General features: G+C 45.8%; 2 protein-coding genes across 2 annotated transcripts; both read left to right on the top strand.

Moving 5' to 3' along the window:
• Positions 1–1707: 1707 nt before the first annotated feature.
• Positions 1708–9757, top strand: LOC141106817 (uncharacterized). Its single transcript, XM_073597745.1, has 3 exons — positions 1708–1990; positions 2116–2260; positions 9513–9757. Exons 1-3 carry the CDS (start codon positions 1754–1756, stop codon positions 9755–9757), a joined length of 627 nt encoding a protein of 208 aa, XP_073453846.1. The 5' UTR covers positions 1708–1753.
• On the top strand, positions 9662–17304 carry LOC141104843 (uncharacterized). Its single transcript, XM_073594625.1, has one exon. It carries the CDS (start codon positions 10092–10094, stop codon positions 11604–11606), a length of 1515 nt encoding a protein of 504 aa, XP_073450726.1. The 5' UTR covers positions 9662–10091; the 3' UTR covers positions 11607–17304.
• The last annotated feature ends 1920 nt before the right edge of the window (positions 17305–19224 follow it).

Here is a 19224-nt window from a genome sequence, read left to right as displayed (position 1 = left end):
TCCTCCAAAGGTTGCTAGGGGTTCCCTCAGCATTGGGCCATTTCTGCCTCTCGGATAAGTTCCCACCGACACCATTGATCTTTTTAGCTATCTGTAAGGAGGTAATTCTTCCCAATGACCACAAGTGTAAGGACCATTCTTCCCATTGACCACCACACTAATGTTTTATGAGTTGTAGATTTCTAATTTTTAGCAGGGGTTCCCCGAGACTGGAGAACTATTTCAAGGGTTCCTCTGTGTTGAGAAAGGCTGACGTAGAGGTTCCCAGCCTGGGCAATAGGTACAGAAGAGGAAGAGATAACAGAGCGCGTGTGGAATCAGTGCTACGTGCTCGGTGGAACTCTATTCCATTGCTGGGAGTGAGGTAGTGGAGATACTCTGGACAGGTGGAGTGGGCATAGGTTCAGAAGAACCCACCCCGGGGTAGGCCTCTTATGTGACCCACACTTGGTGCCCAACGAGGAGAGGAACATAGAGAGAGTGTCACCCGCGTGCCCTACATACAGTACATACACACAGCACAAGGCTGGGTTCACACTGGGGTTGATTTACTAAACGCTAATAGACTGTGCACTATGAGGGAAAGTTCTGCTGATTTCCATCATCCAATCATGTTTAAGCAAAAATGCTGTTTTAGTTTTTATTTTTCTTGAGGGTATTCTTTGCAAATTCAAGCTTCATCTCATTTGCTAAGCTGCATTTGCAAGGTCATCAGTATGCAGTATTTGCCCTTAGTAAATCAACCTCTATGAGATGTTTCTCAGGATTGCAGTTCCTCTGAAGTCCACGAGGTGGTGATCTCACTTCTAACCAGACAGGAAGTCTCTATGGAAGACAGGAAGTGATGTCAGGTACTGACAGGAAGTCTGGGTGAGAGGTGAGTCGGGAGGAAGTAGAGAGAAGACATTGCTGGAAGTTTCAGCAGACGAGGTAATAAGATCTTATTTTCTATTTACACCCAGTAACCCCCCGTCATGTTCCGTCCTCTTCCTCCATAGTCACTGTGACGTCTTTTATCTCCAGCAGATGATGATATACACATATATAGTGTGGAAACCTAGATTAACCCCTTCAGGGGCAGAACATTCCCCCACTTACAGGGGAGCCGGAACATTCTCTTTATTTTGGAGATGTGTCACCTTTTCACCTCATCAGTCTATACTAATAGATTATAAGATATTACGGGATTTAAAAAAAAATTTTTTTTTAGCAGTGGATTTATAATGCATACTTTTTGTATTTTATAAGCTTCATGTAGATATTTTGAGCGATAATAACTATTCCTGATGCCTGTGAAGGTTCAACACAAGGGATGTGTCTGGATGGTGACTGTATCATTGTGTGTGTCAGGTTCCTATAAGGTGTCAGGATGTCACTGTCTATTTCTCCATGGAGGAGTGGGAGTATTTAGAAGGACACAAGGATCTCTACAAGGACGTCATGATGGACAATCAGCCTCCCCTCACATCACCGGGTAAGAGGAGACTTTATTGTAAAGGAGAGAGCAGTACGGAGGCTCCACCTAGATCCCCCATCATCTGATAAACACATAGAAACAATGTATTCAGTCAGTGTGTGTGTTTCCTACAGATGGATCCAGTAATGGGAACCCACCAGAGAGATGTCCCCGTCCTCTGTATTCCCGGGATTCCACACAGGAAGGTCACACCATCCCTCACCATCATCAGGTAGATGAGGAACAATCACTGATAGTATCATTAGGATCTGTACATTATCTGCATTGTTACCATTGATGTCATTTTTATTCTATATTCAGAGTGGAAACCTGAGAGATCCTAAAGTTGAGGTTAAAGAAGAGATAAAAGAGCAAGATGATGAGGATGGGGTGATGGAGGATATACACAAAGATCTGTACCAGGACACCATGGTGGAGTCATCCAGCTACAGGAACCCACCAGAGAGATGTCCCCGTCCTCTGTATTCCCGGGATTCCACACAGGAAGGTCACACCATCCCTCACTGTTACAAGGTTGGTGGGACTGAACATCTAGAACATGGATTGGTGGAGATGATGTGTGGATATTTTTTATGTAATGTGACAATATTAAAGCGTCTAATATGCAGATTATATTTTCTCTCATTTTCTTGGTTTAGGGTGAAGATCTGATAGATATAAAAGTTGAGGTTAAATCAGAAGAAGAAGAAGAGAGGTATGTGAGGGATGATCAGCAGTCTATGGAGGAGGATGGAATAACGGGGACATTTATAGAGGAGGACACTCCTACAGAGATCAGCACAGGTGGGTCATTAACACTAAATACATTCCTCCACCCATTCTGCTCACTGATTGGTCCAGAGTAGGGCGGGGACTGGGTGATATCAGCCTGTAATCCCCTGGTCACTTTCCTGAGCTGTGTTCCCCGTCCTGTATTCCTGTATTTCTCTCGGATAATCTTCCTTCTCTGTGCTGCAGACACAATTTATGTATCTAGACTGGATTTATGGAGATTCTGGGGTTCAGCTGGCAGCAAAATGTTTATTCCTGACCCCTGAACTATCTACTCTATGTTGTATATTGCATACTCCTGACCAGAGGCATAACTAGAGCCTTTAAGGCCCTGTTGTAAGAAACCATGAAGGCCCCCTAACCCCCCAGCCATTGATCCTGGGGTCCTTTACTCCAATCGCAGGGCCCTTACATTACAGTCTGGAAGTGGGACCCTTTCACATGTTCTGCAGCAGGACTCCTTCCTGCCATCTTGGGTCAAACACCAACACTTTAGTGGTGCATTAGATTTACATTTCTAATCATATTACATTACATCAGAGTTGCCCTTTACATCTGAGTCCACAGAGTTCCCCTTTACATCAGAGCACACGAAGTTCCCCTTTATGTCAGAGTCCACAGAGTTGCCCTTTACATCTGAGTCCACAGAGTTGCCCTTTACATCTGAGTCCACATAGTTTCCCTTTACATCTGAGTCCACAGAGTTGCCCTTTACATCTGAGTCCACAGAGTTCCCCTTTACATCTGAGTCCACAGAGTTGCCCTTTACATCTGAGTCCACAGAGTTCCCCTTTTGCATATGCTTTCAATATTTTTATTAGGGTTTTCCATAATGATTACGGAAGAAATGAAGAGAAAAGAACAAAGTCTGTCACATCTTAATACATAGCGAGGAGAATTTCTTAGATGTGAACATTGTAGAGTAGAGTCACAAGCACATATGACCTTGGTTTTGATGTGTAATAATGATTGGACAGTGGAGCGTATTGTCCAGAACCCCCAGACACCCTGACTGGGAACAAACTGTGTCTTGGGGGGGGGGGGGGGACAATACTACCTTCCTTTAGTAACCTTGTCATGTTTTTTGTAGTGGTTTTATAGCGGTGCAAAAAGTACAGGCACTAAAACATGTTCAACAGAACAAACCGATACAGTGAATTCAAGAATCGAAACTGCTTTCCGTCTAGGTGATACGGTCAAATACCATTCCGTATAGGGTGATGTAGGCATACCTCACAATCCAAATACCTTAGTCTACACAAGAACGTAATGTTGTTAAGGGCAATGAAGTTGAGTAACTTCTCCACCAAGACTATGATTGCCAATGGTAGGTCAATCACTTTTAGGTTTTGGTTTTCTGTACAGCGCTGCTCTAGGCCATTCTAGCCGTGGTTGCCAAATGGCTAGGTCTGTGGAGTACCCCCCCTGCTAGATGAATCATTAGTTCCTAGCTGTAATGTGTGTTTACCAGGTCCAAGGTATCTTCAAATCCAGGGGAATGGTCTGATTTCCACAGCTTCGTTATACTTAGTTTATCCGCTAATAGGCTTTGCGTTATTACATGTCTGTAGGGTGGAGGGATATCATCTATGGTTAGGTTCAAGAGCGCTAGCGCCGGGGAGGGGGCAATGTAGTGTTTGGTGATGTCTTCTAAGATCTGGAAGATGTGTGACCAGTATGTTTGTACTGGACCTCAGGTCCCTTATGTTTTGCATCTCCAGCAGGAATGAAATAACTTGGAGCCAAAAGAGGCTAGTCTTGAGGGTGTCAAGGTACCATCTCTGGAATATCTTTTGAGCTAATTCCCATAGTGCAGAGCAACAGGTGGAGTGATAGATTGATTTGAACGCCCCCCCCGCCACTTTTGCTCTTTGAGTATCAGGCCTCCAGGTCTGATTCCCAGTGCAGATAGACATCCGACTTGGTGAATTCTCGTTTCTGGTGGAACGTGTTGTATAATAAGGAGATTGCTAGTCTTGAGGGTGTCAGGTACCATCTCTGGGATATCTTTTGAGCTAATTCCCATAGTGCAGAGCAACAGGTGGAGTGATAGATTGATTTGAACGCCCCCCCGCCACTTTTGCTCTTTGAGTATCAGGCCTCCAGGTCTGATTCCCAGTGCAGATAGACATCCGACTTGGTGAATTCTCGTTTCTGGTGGAACGTGTTGTATAATAAGGAGATTGCTAGTCTTGAGGGTGTCAGGTACCATCTCTGGGATATCTTTTGAGCTAATTCCCATAGTGCAGAGCAACAGGTGGAGTGATAGATTGATTTGAACGCCCCCCCGCCACTTTTGCTCTTTGAGTATCAGGCCTCCAGGTCTGATTCCCAGTGCAGATAGACATCCGACTTGGTGAATTCTCGTTTCTGGTGGAACGTGTTGCATAATAAGGAGATTGCTAGTCTTGAGGGTGTCAGGTACCATCTCTGAGATATCTTTTGAGTTAATTCCCATAGTGCAGAGCAACAGGTGGAGTGATAGATTTGAACGCCCCCCGCCACATTTGCTCTATGAGTATGAGGCCTCCAGGTCTGATTGCCAGTGCAGATGGACATCCGACTTGGTGAATTCTCGTTTCTGGTGGAATGTGTTGTATAATAAGGAAATTCCTTTCTGCGTGGGAGATGTATGATGTAAAAAAGACCAGGCAATGGAGGGGATGAAATATTGGGGGATAGGTAAGGTGGATAGACAGTGGGACACACATAGGTAAGTGAAGGTTATTTTATTTTTGTAGATGGGAAAAGGATTTGAGGCCTGATGTGGAGAAGAGGTCCTGGGTTGTTGTTTTGATGCCTTTAGTAAGCCAATGAGATATTGTTAGGTCTGGAGTTAGATGTTTCATTACTTCTAGCGGAATTGGTGGCTTTGAGGATTGGGAGGTTGGTCATGTTATACCTGCCAATTGTTTCCATGCTTGAGCCGAAGCTTTCATGGTTGGGGGAAGATCAGCTGGTATAGGAGTGCCTAGTGGGATTCCAAGTAGCCAGGTTTGTAGGTTTTGTCGAAGGACTGAGGAGGATTCTATTATACCCCAGAGTGAGTGTGGAGCCAATCTTGTAGTTGGGTTAAGACGGAGGCCAGATAGTAGTCTTCAAAGTCTATATATCCCGAACCTCCTACTACTCAAGCGTTGTATGAGCGCAGCAGGGGTTTCTTTCCCTGCCACATGAATTTTGTTTAGCATGGTTTGAAGGTATTTAAAAAAAGGATTGGGGGTTAGGGATGGGAAGGGTCCTAAAAAGGGTGGAGCAGTTGTGTCAAATGTAGCACCTTGAAAGACACCAGCCTCCCAGACCAAGATAGTTGGTGTTTCGCCAGTTGTGGTAGAGCAACTTGGAGTTTATTGGCAAATACTTTATAATTAGCTGCAAAGAGACTTCTTAATGTGAGCTGGATGTCCAGGTATGATCTACTACTGCTTGCCCAGGTGATGGGGAGTTGGGATTGTATGAAGTTGCTGGTTATGGCCTCGATACCCAAATTAAGAATAAATTATTTAGTTTCGTTCTCCTTATAGTATGATATTCTACTGAACCAGAGGAGGGTTTTCTTTTTGTACTGCTTCCGGGGAAGGAGCCGGGGTCGTGACCATAAGGATGACGTCATCGGCGAATAAGCTGATTTTGTGAGATGTTTGTCCGATTGTAAAAACCGGAGATCTTGGGGTTGGTTCTAATATGTTCTGCCAGGGGTTCCATAAGCAGGCTGAGTATCGGGGGGGGGGGAGTGGACAATCCTGTCTTGTTCTGTTGGTTATGTGGAATGTTTGTGTTTGTTTGCTGATTATACTTTTGCAGAGGGGGTGGTGTAGAGGGCAAGAATAGCGTGTAATATTCTTCCACTGAAACCAAATTTGAGAAGGACTTGTTGGAGATAAGAATCCTGTCTGAACGCCTTCTCTGTGTCCAAGGAGAGGAGAAGAGAACGCCTTCCACTTACATCAGAGTCCGCAGAGCCCCCCTTGTGTCAGAGTCCGCAGAGCCTCCCTTGTGTCAGAGTCCGCAAAGCCCCCTTTGTGTCAGAGTCCGCAAAGCCCCCCATGTGTCAGAGTCCACAGAGCCCCCCTTGTGTCAGAGTCCGCAAAGCCCCCCCTTGTGTCAGAGTCCGCAGAGCCCCCTTGTGTCAGAGTCCGCAGAGCCCCCCTTGTGTCAGAGTCCGCAGAGCCTCCCTTGTGTCAGAGTCCGCAAAGCCCCCTTTGTGTCAGAGTCCGCAAAGCCCCCCCTTGTGTCAGAGTCCGCAGAGCCCCCTTGTGTCAGAGTCCGCAGAGCCCCCCTTGTCAGAGTCCGCAAAGCCCCCCCATGTGTCAAGAGTCCGCAGAGCCCCCCTTGTGTCAGAGTCCGCAGAGCCCCCTTTGTGTCAGAGTCCGGAAAGCCCCCCCTTGTGTCAGAGTCCGCAAAGCCCCCCCTTGTGTCAGAGTCCACAGAGCCCCCCTTGTGTCAGAGTCCGCAAAGCCCCCCCTTGTGTCAGAGTCCGCAGAGCCCCCTTGTGTCAGAGTCCGCAGAGCCCCCCTTGTCAGAGTCCGCAAAGCCCCCCCATGTGTCAAGAGTCCGCAGAGCCCCCCTTGTGTCAGAGTCCACAGAGCCCCCTTTGTGTCAGAGTCCGCAAAGCCCCCCCTTGTGTCAGAGTCCACAGAGCCCCCCTTGTGTCAGAGTCCGCAAAGCCCCCTTGTGTCAGAGTCCGCAGAGCCCCCTTGTGTCAGAGTCCGCAGAGCCCCCCTTGTGTCAGAGTCCGCAGAGCCCCCCTTGTGTCAGAGTCCGCAGAGCCCCCCTTGTGTCAGAGTCCGCAAAGCCTCCCTTGTGTCAGAGTCCGCAGAGCCCCCCTTGTGTCAGAGTCCGCAAAGCCCCCCCATGTGTCAAGAGTCCGCAGAGCCCCCCTTGTGTCAGAGTCCGCAGAGCCCCCTTGTGTCAGAGTCCGCAAAGCCTCCCTTGTGTCAGAGTTCGCAAAGCCCCCCCATGTGTCAAGAGTCCGCAGAGCCCCCCTTGTGTCAGAGAAGAGAACGCCTTCCACTTACATCAGAGTCCGCAGAGCCTCCCTTGTGACAGAGTCCGCAGAGCCCCCAGCTGTGTCAGAGTCCGCAGAGCCCCCAGCTGTGTCAGAGTCCGCAGAGCCCCCCTTGTGTCAGAGTCCGAAGAGCCCCCCCTTGTGTCAGAGTCCGAAGAGCCCCCCTTGTGTCAGAGCCCCCCTTACATCTGACTTTGCTGAATTTTCACTAACACTGTAAGGAAGATCTCTGCAGACTCTGATGTAAGGAGGGGGGATCTATGTGGACTCTGATGTAAAGGGGATCTATGTGGATTCTGATGTAAAAGGGAACTCTGTGGACTCTGATGTAAGGGGGGACTCTTGTGAATAAATCTATATGATTAGAAATGTAATCACAAAATCTATATATAGTATATACTACAAAGAGATTGCCATGCGCCACTAAAGTGTTAAGGTTTGGCTTGAAGAAAAGACAACACTACCCAAGATGGCAGGAAGGGGGCCCACTGCAGAATATGTGAAACGGTCCCACTGCAAGAGTGTAATAAAGTATCCCCGCAATAGGAGTAAAGGGCCCCAGGATCAAGGGGGGAGGGGGGGGTAGGAGGGACCTTCAAAATTTTTTGCACCAGGGCCTTAAAGATTCTAGTTATCCCTCTGGTCAGGACTGTGTAGTGTACAACATAGAGTATATTGTGCAGGAGTCAGGAGTATGTAATGTACAATATAGAGTATATAGTGTAGGAGTCAGGAGTATGTAATGTACAACATAAAGTATATAGTGTAGGAGTCAGGAGTATGTAATGTACAATATAGAGTATATAGTACAGGGGTCAGGAGTATGTAATGTACAACATATAGTGCAGGGGTCAGGAGTGTGTAATGTACAATATAGAGTATATAGTGTAGGGGTCAGGAGTATGTAATGTACAACAGAGAGTATATAGTGCAGGGGTCAGGAGTATGTAATGTACAACATAGAGTATATAGTGCCGGGGGTCAGGAGTATGTAATGTACAACATAGAGTATATAGTGCAGGGGTCAGGAGTATGTAATGTACAATATAGAGTATATAGTGCAGGGGTCAGGAGTATGTAATGTACAACATAGAGTATATAGTGCAGGGGTCAGGAGTATGTAATGTACAACAGAGTATATAGTGCAGGGGTCAGAAGTATGTAATGTACAACATAGAGTATATAGTGCAGGGGTCAGGAGTATGTAATGTACAACATAGAGTATATAGTGCAGGGGTCAGGAGTATGTAATGTACAACATAGAGTATATAGTGCAGGAGTATGTAATGTACAATGTGGAATGTAAAGGGGAACTCTGCTGTAAGTGGTACTCTGGGAAACCTGATTGGGGGGGAGTGATGTAAGGGGGAATGCTGTGGACTCTGGTGTAAAGAGGAACTCTGGTGTGAGGGGGTCTCTGCTCATCAAAGCCTTACATCAGAGTCACCCTTACCTTAGTGCACTCTCTCAGAGGCAGGAGAAAGAAGGGAGGGAGGGGGGAGACTTCACTCACAGTGGATGGAGGCTCAGGCTTTGGCTGTTGGCACCTTTCTTCATCCGGCTGCTGAGCTTCAAACATCCTCAAACATCCCCTTTTCTGAGGCACGGCACTGCCGGGGATTGGAGTGTGGGCGGGGCAGACACAGGAGGAGAGGAGCGGGATAAGGAGGAGCAGATCCAGCTCTCTCTCCTCTCCAGTCCGTGCAAAGGGGCGGTGGTCCGTCAGTGCTGGCTCTGGGCTGTGTGTAAAAGATATTCTCAGCTCAGAGCACTACAGCCAGCAATCCCGCTGGGGAGCCACAGTCCGGGCTCTTGGGCCCCCACAGTGACGGAACGCCAGGGCCCAGTCGCAAGTGCAACCTTTGTGACCCTGGTAGTTCCTCCATTGGTCCTGACCCCTGCACTATATACTCTGTTGTATGCTTCATAGTCCCGATACTATACAGTCCTAACTGCTGTACCCTATATAATATACACTGATCAGCCATAGCTTTATGACCACTGACAGGTGTGACATTGCGAGGTCCTGCCACGGTGTGACTTTACTTGGAATAGTCGGAAAGAAGGAGCGCCCGAGGTCTGAAAGAATACAATTTTGGTGGTAGATTAAGAGACGTTTATTGAGAGTAGTGACAAGTACATCAAGCCAACGCGCTTCGGGGGAGAGGCTTTCCCTTCAGGGTTGTTGCTTCATACTATTAGATGGGAAAGATTCCCATTCAGGTTATATCTATATCTCATAGCTTGCAACAACAGCCCAGAAGAAGGGAGAGCTTCTCTTCCCCGAAACGGGTTGGCTTGATGTACTTGTTGCTACTTTCAATAAAAGCCTCTTAATCTACCACCAAAAATATATTCTTTCGCACACCGGGCGTTGTGTCCATAGTCAAAAGTGTCTACAATGGGCACATAAGAATCATAACTGGACCATGAAGCCATGGAAGAAGGTGGCCTGGTCTGAAGAATTCAAGAAAAGTTTGAGGAACACAGCAATAAGCTAGAGATGTTGGCTTGATTGGATTGAGATCTGGAGAATTCAGAGGCCAAGTCATCCATGGGATTTGCTGAAAAAACATATCCGATCCATGGAGGCCCCAACTCACACCTTACACGAGTTAAAGGATCTGCTATTGAGGGCTTGGACCCAGATACCACTGCATATATTCAGAGCTCTAGTGAAGTCCATGCCTTGACAGGTCAGGACTGTTTTGGTGGCAAAAGGGGGACCTACTCAATATTAGGTAGGTGGTTATAAAGTTATGGCTGATTCAGGGGCGTAACTACAGGGGTCGCAGTTGTGACCCAGCCCCATGCTCCAGAGGAACCAATCTGCTCATGTCTAGTAATAATCTTTGTATTCCTATTTTAGTAGATGGACGGGAGATGAGGAAAACCTCAGAGGATTGTCTCACTTTGTCTCCAGACTGTAAAGTAGAAGATGAGGACATCACACAGTATAGTCCAGGAGAAAACCCGACTACCTCAAATGTCCATCCGGCACCACACAGTGTAGATGGACCATCGTATTCCTTTTATCCTGAGGAACCTCAGACTGTGCGGGACGGTGCCGGACCATCGTATTCCTCTTATCCTGAGGAACCTCAGACTGTGCGGGACGGTGCCGGACCATCGTATTCCTCTTATCCTGAGGAACCTCAGACTGTGAGGGACGGTGCCGGACCATCGTATTCCTCTTATCCTGAGGAACCTCAGACTGTGAGGGACGGTGCCGGACCATCGTATTCCTCTTATCCTGAGGAACCTCAGACTGTGCGGGACGGTGCCGGACCATCGTATTCCTCTTATCCTGAGGAACCTCAGACTGTGAGGGACGGTGCCGGACCATCGTATTCCTCTTATCCTGAGGAACCTCAGACTGTGAGGGACGGTGCCGGACCATCGTATTCCTCTTATCCTGAGGAACCTCAGACTGTGAGGGACGGTGCCGGACCATCGTATTCCTCTTATCCTGAGGAACCTCAGACTGTGAGGGATGGTGCCGCACCATCGTATTCCTCTTATCCTGAGGAACCTCAGACTGTGAGGGATGGTGCCGTCCTTCCAACAGATAAGAGGTTTTCCTGTTCTGAGTGCGGGAAGTGTTTCCGATTAAAATCCCATCTAATTGAGCATAAAAGATCTCACACAGGGGAGAAGCCGTATTCCTGTCTTGAGTGTGGGAAATGTTTTTCAGTGAAGTCCAGTCTTTACAACCATCAGAGTTCTCACACGGGGGAGAAGCCGTATTCCTGTCCCGATTGCGGGAAATGTTTTTCACTGAAGTCCAGACTTTCCACACATCAAAGATTGCACACGGGGGAGAATCCACTTTCCTGTTCTGAGTGCGGGAAATGTTTTTCAGTAAAGGCCCATCTTTACAGACATCTGAGGTCTCACACGGGGGAGAAGCCGTATTCCTGTCCTGTGTGCGGGAAATGTTTTTCAGTGAAGTTCAGTCTTTACAACCATCAGAGATCTCACACGGGAGATAAGCTGCATTCCTGTCCTGAGTGCGGGAAGTATTTTTCAGATAAGTCCAATCTTAACAAACATCAGAGATTGCACACGGGGGAGAAACCGTTTTCCTGTCCCGAGTGCAAGAAATGTTTTGCCGTGAAGGCCCAGCTTGACACACATCTATTGTCTCACACGGGGGAGAAGCCGTATTCCTGTCCTGAGTGCGGGAAATGTTTTTCAGATAGATCCAGTATTTACAAACATCAGAGATTGCACACGGGGGAGAAGCCGTATTCCTGTCCTGAGTGCGGGAAATGTTTTTCACAGAAGTCCACTCTTTCCAGACATCAGAGATCTCACACGGGGGAGAAGCCACTTTCCTGTCCTGAGTGAGGAAAATGTTCCTCACTGAAGTCCTGTCTTCCTATACATCAGGGGTCCCACAAAACCCTCGAGGTGTATTAGTGAGTGCGGGAAATGTCTTGTATTTGAATGTTGCTGGACATGTGGGGAAGAAGCACACCCTGATATACTTTTAAATCAATGGAAAACCTTCAACCAGCACAGCAAATATCCTAATAACATTCATCTTTTTATCCCTATTTGCACAAAGAAAGGAATGTACATGGACTTGCTCCCGTTGAATTGCTATGCACGTTTTTTACGAATAGACCCTAAATGTCTGGAAACGTTTATATAAATGTAGTACCCTCTAGTGTGCTATCAGGTTAGTACAGGTAAATGTATTTGTGTGACTCACGGTAAGTGTGAGTCTGGAATCTGGGTCAGGGTTTACTGCAGGTCAGGCTGGATGACTCACAGAGGCAGGTCTCTGGTGCTTCCTCCATGGATCTGGAAGTTTGGAGAAACTTCTAGAAGCTAGAGGGTGGAGGCCTGGAGAGTAACAGCAGTTCAATAGTTCTTTCCAGAGAGATTCATTTTATTGGGTCCCTGCACAGCACAGAGGTACAAATTTGCAAATTACTTCTCTGTGATCTGTTTAATTATATTGGCCTTCAAGGGCCAAGGTGGTCTTGCATAAAATTAACAGCAACAAGCCATTATCTATCCTTTTTTGTTATGTAGAATACAGCTGGTTTGGTCAGACCCTGGCCTGGTCAACATCTCAGCCCTAATACTGTGTGTGTATATATATATATATATACTATCTCACAAAAGTAAGTACACCCCTCACATTTTTGTAAATCTTTTCATGTGACAACACTGAAGAAATGACACTTGTCTACAATGTAAAGTAGTGAGTGTACAGCTTGTATAACAGTGTAAATTTACTGTCCCCTCAAAATAACTCAACACACAGCCATTAATGTCTAAACCGCTGGCAACAAAAGTGAGTACACCCCTAAGTGAAAATCTCCAAATTGGGCCCAATTAGCCATTTTCCCTCCCCAGTGTCATGTGACCCATTAGTGTTACAAGGTCTCAGGTGTGTTAAATTTGGTGTTATCGCTCTCATACTGGTCACTGGAAGTTCAACATGGCACCTCATGGCGAAGAACTCTCTGAGGATCTGAAAAAAAAGAATTGCTGCTCTACATAAAGATGGTCTAGGCTATAAGAAGATCCATAGAGAATGACTTGTAGAAAGAAGATTGGAAAATTCCCCCAGAGGGTTTTTTAGCGGCATAATCATGTATGGATCATATGGTGAAGGTATATTAAAATCATTTATTGATACAAACGGCAACATACAGATTATTCATCAATTATACAAAAGAATGTGTACTCTGGTTACAGGCATGTCTCAAACATAGGCGTGCGCACAGGGTGTGCCAGGTGTGCCTGGGCACACCCTAATCGCCTTGTGTGGTGCTTATTCCCCCCTGTTTAGAGCACTGATATTTCATCCCAAATAAAAATATTACACAATAAAATAATTTAAAAAGAATAAAAATAAAACTACTGACACTGTCCACTGCCCTACTGACACCATCAGTACATATACACATGCATATGTATTTGAGCTTTGGGGTGCACACCCTAATGCAAGAGGCTGCGCACACCTATGGTCTCAAAGAATATTATATCAATGTATGGAAATACAGTACATCTAAGATATTAAATATTAAAAATTATTAATTGATATCCACATGAATACACCAACGCGTTTCGACCAATGATGCAGTCTTCTTCAGGGGTTTTGTATTCTAGTGAAATACATCAGAAACAAGGTTCATTATTCTAACACTTTGTAACGTACTAGCATCTATGTATATGTAATGTTCTATTGGTATAATTACCACTTAAAAAACGGATTCCAAAAAAAATTGCCACATATCCAGAGATTCCTAAGTAGAAGCACTAATCCAGGGATCCTCATATGTCAATTCTCACCCCTCCAGACGGGTGCCAACACCAAGAGGCTTTCACGGAGTCACACGTTATTGGAATAACAGAGGGGGAGGGGATGGAAGGCACCTTTAATATATTCCAATGAATAGTTGGGTATTAATATTTGTTTAATAATAATCATAACTCCCAATGAGCTCATCCCCACCTGTATGTACAAGTATATTGTTTCTTTATTAAATATATATTAAAGGAATATAGTCTATTGAGATGTATTGTATGGTTTAGTATTAATGTGATAATGTCATGCCAAAAAAGAGTATAACGAGTAAGATGAATGGCATAGTATTATCAAATAACGTATTGGGATGTGATGATCATAAATGATGAATCGAAAAAAAAAAATTCCAATCTTCTTTCAGGCTATAAGAAGATTGCCAAGACCCTGAAACTGAGCTGCAGCACGGTGGCCAAGATCATACAGCAGTATAACAGGACAGGTTCCACTCAGAACAGGCCTCACCATGGTCCACCAAAGAAGTTGAGGTCACGTGCTCAGCGTCATATCCAGAGGTTGTCTTTGGGAAATAGATGTATGAGTGCTGCCAGCATTGCTGCAGAGGTTGTAGGGGTGGGGGGGTCAGCCTGTCAGTGCTCAGACCATACGCCGCACACTGCATCAAATTGGTCTGCATGGCTTTCGGCCCAGAAGGAAGCCTCTTCTAAAGACGATTCACAAGAAAGCCTGCATTGGTTCAGATGGTGACAAGCGTGTGTGGCGGCAACCAGGTGAGGAGTACAAAGACAAGTGTGTCTTTTCTACAGTCAAGCATGGTGGTGGGAGTGTCATGGTCTGGGGCTGCATGAGTGCTGCTGGCACTGGGGAGCTACAGATCATTGAGGGAACCATGAATGCCAACATGTACTGTGACATACTGAAGCAGAGCATGATCTCCCTTCAGAGACTGGGCCGCAGGGCAGTATTCCGACATGATAACGACCCCAATAACATCTCAAAGATGACCACTGCCTTGCTAATGAAGCTGCGGGTAAAGATGATGGACTGGCCAAGCATGTCTCCAGACCTAAACCCTATTGAGCATCTGTGAGGCATTATCAAATGGAAGTGATGTCATCATGGAGGAGTGGAAGAGGACTCCAGTGGCAACCTGTGAATCTCTGTTAAACTCCATGCCCAAGAGGGTTAAGGCATTTCTGGAAAATAATAATAATGGTGGCCACACAAAATATTGACACTTTGGGCCCAATTTGGAGATTTTCACTTAGGGGTGTACTGACTTTTGTTGCCAGCGGTTTAGACATTAATGGCTGTGTGTTGAGTTATTTTGAGGGGACAGCAAATTTACACTGTTATACAAGCTGTACACTCACTACTTTACTTTGTAGCAAAGTGTCATTTCTTCAGTGTTGTCACATGAAAAGATAGCAGAAAATATTTACAAAAATGTAAGGGGTCTACTTACTTTTGTGAGATACTGTATATAATATCCTACATCAACCTGCCTACCAATGGAGGGCAGTGATTAGGAGTATCATATAGAGCCCAGAGTGCCGTGGTCAGGAGTATATCACATACAACCCAGGGTACAGAGTGCAGTGGTCAGGAGTATATCATATACAGCCCTGTGTAGAGAGTTCTGTGGTCAAGTAAAGTAGAGTATTAGGACCATGCCAGCCATATCCTCCCACTGGGATATCACACATGTGAGACTTTCACAGCCTAATCACATAGAGGGGCCCCAAATCCAAGGAGCACCTTTGGGCTTTCAAGGAGCATCTCATAAATTATGCATCTAATTACCTGACTACCTGTCACATTTCTGGAGGTCCTGGAGCATGACAGTGGAAACACCTAAAAAATGCCCCCCTTTTGGAAAGAAAATACTCCAAGGCATTTTCTGAATGCCATATTGTGTCTTTTGAAAATGTCATTTTTTTTCTACAAGTTTTTGGAAAATGCAGGAAAGAAAATTAAAATGTACTTTTTACACAAAGTTGTCAATTAATGAGATATTTTTACCACACAGCATAGACATAACTAGAATTACACCCCAAAACACATTCTGCTACTCCTTCCGAGTATGGGAATGGAGACTTTTTCACAGCCTGGCCATGCAGAGGGGCTCAAAATCCAAGGAGCACCTTCAGGCATCCTTGGGGCATAAATAACGCATCTAATTTCCTGACTATTGCAAAAAGAACCCTAGGATACTGGGAGCCTGATCGATAGAAAGCTAAGTGGAGATGCCGCCCACTATAAGGACTGGGTGTATATGCAAGAAACTAGACCATGAAAAATGCAGAAAATAAATGTAAACACCCAAAGACTATCTCCTCAAAAAATTATGTTTATTGAATGATAAAGAACAAGCATAAAACAGAGGTTGCTATACCCTACAAAAACACTGACTCCCCTAAAAGAAGCCCGGAGCAGGCCTCTTGGAGAGCTAGGACAGTGTGACCACAACCCCCCCAAAAGATGGATCCCCTATAAGAACAGCACCTGCATGCTGGTAAATATATACTGGTAACACAGAGTCCTGAATGTGGTGACACTTCACCTTAGAGCCACAATGAGCGAATGCAGTGGAACCAAAAAACAAGAATCCTGAGGGCCAGTATCCAGAACACTGCTGAACAGCTGGGTCAGTAATAGCGAGCTTGCGGGGGAAAAAATGACAGTCCGTGAATATGGGATAAAATAGATGTCAGATGAGGCTCTCTGTAACAAATTTCCTGACTATCTATGGGCTATCCTGACTATGGGCCGTATCTCCTGGCTGGATATACGGCCCACTATAAGGGCTGGGTGTTTATGCAAGAAACTAGACCATGAACCAGATGTTAAAATACACCTGCAAAGTTACATAAGTTCTTTCCCTCGTACTCGGATCGCTGCTGGAGATTCCAGAGGGTCGGGGAACAATTCTCCATATCTTTTAGGACTGTCCAAAACTCGAGCAGTTTTGGAAGGAAATTCGCCACATTACCCAAAAAGTTACTGAACGTCCCATTCCTGATGACCCAGCTTTCTCCTTACTTCATGCCTCTAATATTCAAGGAAAAATTTACAAAAAAATAGATTGTTTGCCATCTCCTTGACGCCGCCAAAGCGTGCGTTCCTCTGTGCTGGAAATCCACACTACCTCTGACTATAGGTCTGTGGCTCAAAAAAGTAGAATAAATAAATAAAATGGAAGATCTGTATCAGCATTCTGTCTATCACAAACGAGGAGGTGGGGCTTTGGTACAATGGACGGCCGAACAGACTGCATAACACAGCGGGAGACACACGCTGTTTTGGAAATGAAATGTACAGTTGCAGATGGGCACAGTGACACTACAGATGGGCAAAGTGACACTACAGAAGGGGCACAGTGACACTACAGATGGGCACAATTAGGCTGCAAATGGGCACAATTAGACTGCAAATGGGCACAGTGAGGCTGCAGATGGACATTGTTTACCCAGTAGCTGCTGCATTTTCCCACCCTAGGCTTTTACTTGAGTCAATATGTTTTCCCAGTTTTTTTGTGGTAAAATTAGGTGCCTCGGTTTATATTCGGGTCGGCCTATACTCGAGTATATACAGTACTAAAACAGGGACACGTTGGAACACGTTTTTCTTCTCTGACGAGGGATGAGCCCTCTTCGAAAGCGACACTGTAAACTAATTCTGCCCTGACGCAGGCACGGATGCCATCAACATCTCAATGACGATGTCCAAATTCTCCTTTTAATTGACACTGTATTTCATTAGTTACGCATATCTCACCTCTCCTACCCCCCCCCTCCCCATTCCTTCCCACCCCCCTCCCTCACTTCTTCTCTTTTCTATATTTTCTATTCTGTCCATTTCCATCCTACACCTTACTTTCTCTGTTTCGCTATTGTTTTTCTCCATCACCGTATTCTATACAGCTCTATACTTTTTTCTCTGATACAAAATATTGGAAAATGTTGGGGGCAAGATCCATGGAACTGTCTAGTGCAGCAAGTTGTTCCTCAGTGAAATTAAACTTTACTCTTGAGAAAGCAGGATGCCATGCTACATTAGTGTGTTGTGTCCAATTGGTCATTTAACCAGGGTTTCAGAACACATGGGAGACATTGATTGTGCTTAGAAACCTTTACTTGGTACTAAAACCCCATATATGATATTGTGTATTGTTTAACTTTTATATACCAGTGTACCTTAATGTGTTTTTCAATGTTATGCTTCGTGTCTTTTGCCTCATTAAATAAAAGATTTGAAAAAAAGTCAGACCATCCACGGAGTCTGTGGACAGATGCGTTTTATGATCAGTGACAAAATCTCCAGCAGCACTGAATGCCATTCAGAAAGCAGGCTGGATGAAGGGCAGCCCAGCAGCTCAATAGCATGCTGGGCATGTTCTGGCCAGTGGTTTATTCTCATGACCCAGTAAACCAGTGGATCATCAATTGTAAAGCTCTCCATCTCTGTTTTCTCCCCTAGATAATTGTCCACCATGTGATGCAGACGCTGCCGATGGAAAGTGAAAGCTGACAGCCCTGGGCTGCAAGGACTAAAAAAATTCAGAAATGCATCACTTAGGCGGCCACCCTTGTCTACTGCTCCACTCTTGAGCAACAGAAGCCTCAAAACTACGTTTTCCATGATACTGTAACCTTCTAGAGTCAGGAAAAGCGTTCGATAAACTTCTCTTTAAGGTGTCCTCAAGAGATTTCATCTTCTGCGCTCTCTGTGTGGATGGGATGAGTTCTGAGACTTTCCCCTTATAACAGTGGTAAAGGAGGGTTGCCAACCAATAGTGATCCTTCTCCTTTATGCCACATATTCTTGGGTCCTTTCGCCGGCTTTGAAGCATAAGCTATGCACTGCAAGTTTGCGGAGGCATGAGAAGCAGACTCCTTGGGGTCACTGAGGATTATATCTGGAACTGCCTCCTCCCAACCACGTAGTACTTTCTAGAGTTCTGCAGATGGAAAACCATCTCTTACTGTATATCTTCTATATCTTCCTCTCTCCTCCTCCTCTCTCTCATCTTGTGTGTTCTGTGGCATGTGAACAATGGTGTCTACATAAAGTGGGCCTTGAGAGGAAAAAAAGTCATCCTCTTCGTCCCGCTGCTCTGCCTCAAGTGCCCTGTCCATAAAGCCACGCAGAGTCTGCTCCAGCAGGGATTGTGTCACTGATGCATGCATTGTTACAGCTCACCCCCTTGTGGTCTCCTCAAATGGTGACAGTACAGTGCATACATCTTTTATGAGCAGCCATTGGCGTGGAGAAAAAAGCCAAGCCGCCCTGAGCCTGTCGTGCCATACTCACACTGGTACTCATTGATGGCCCTCTGCTGCATGTGCAGCCGCTGCAGCATTGCCAAAGTCAAGTTCCACCTGGTGGCCATGTCACAAATTAGGCGTTTTACGGGCAGGTGGAATTCCCGCTGGATTTCAGCCAACTGAACACTGGCTGTGTAGGACCCCCTAAAATGGCTACAGACTCTTCTGGCCTGCTTTAGCAGATCTTCCAACCCTGGGTACCTAGTTAGGAAACACTGCACCACCAAATTGAGGACATGTGCCAGGCATGGCACATGTGTCAACTTTCCCTGTCTAAGGGCGGACAGGAGGTTTGTGCCATTATCACACACCACCATTCCTGGCTCCAGCTGGCATGGCGTGAACCACCTCTGGG

Source organism: Aquarana catesbeiana, linkage group LG08 (assembly GCF_042186555.1).
Source record: "Aquarana catesbeiana isolate 2022-GZ linkage group LG08, ASM4218655v1, whole genome shotgun sequence".
NCBI classification, from domain to species: Eukaryota; Metazoa; Chordata; class Amphibia; order Anura; family Ranidae; genus Aquarana; species Aquarana catesbeiana.
Note: the sequence above shows the minus strand (reverse complement) of the source record. Positions and strands in the feature narration are given on the sequence as shown.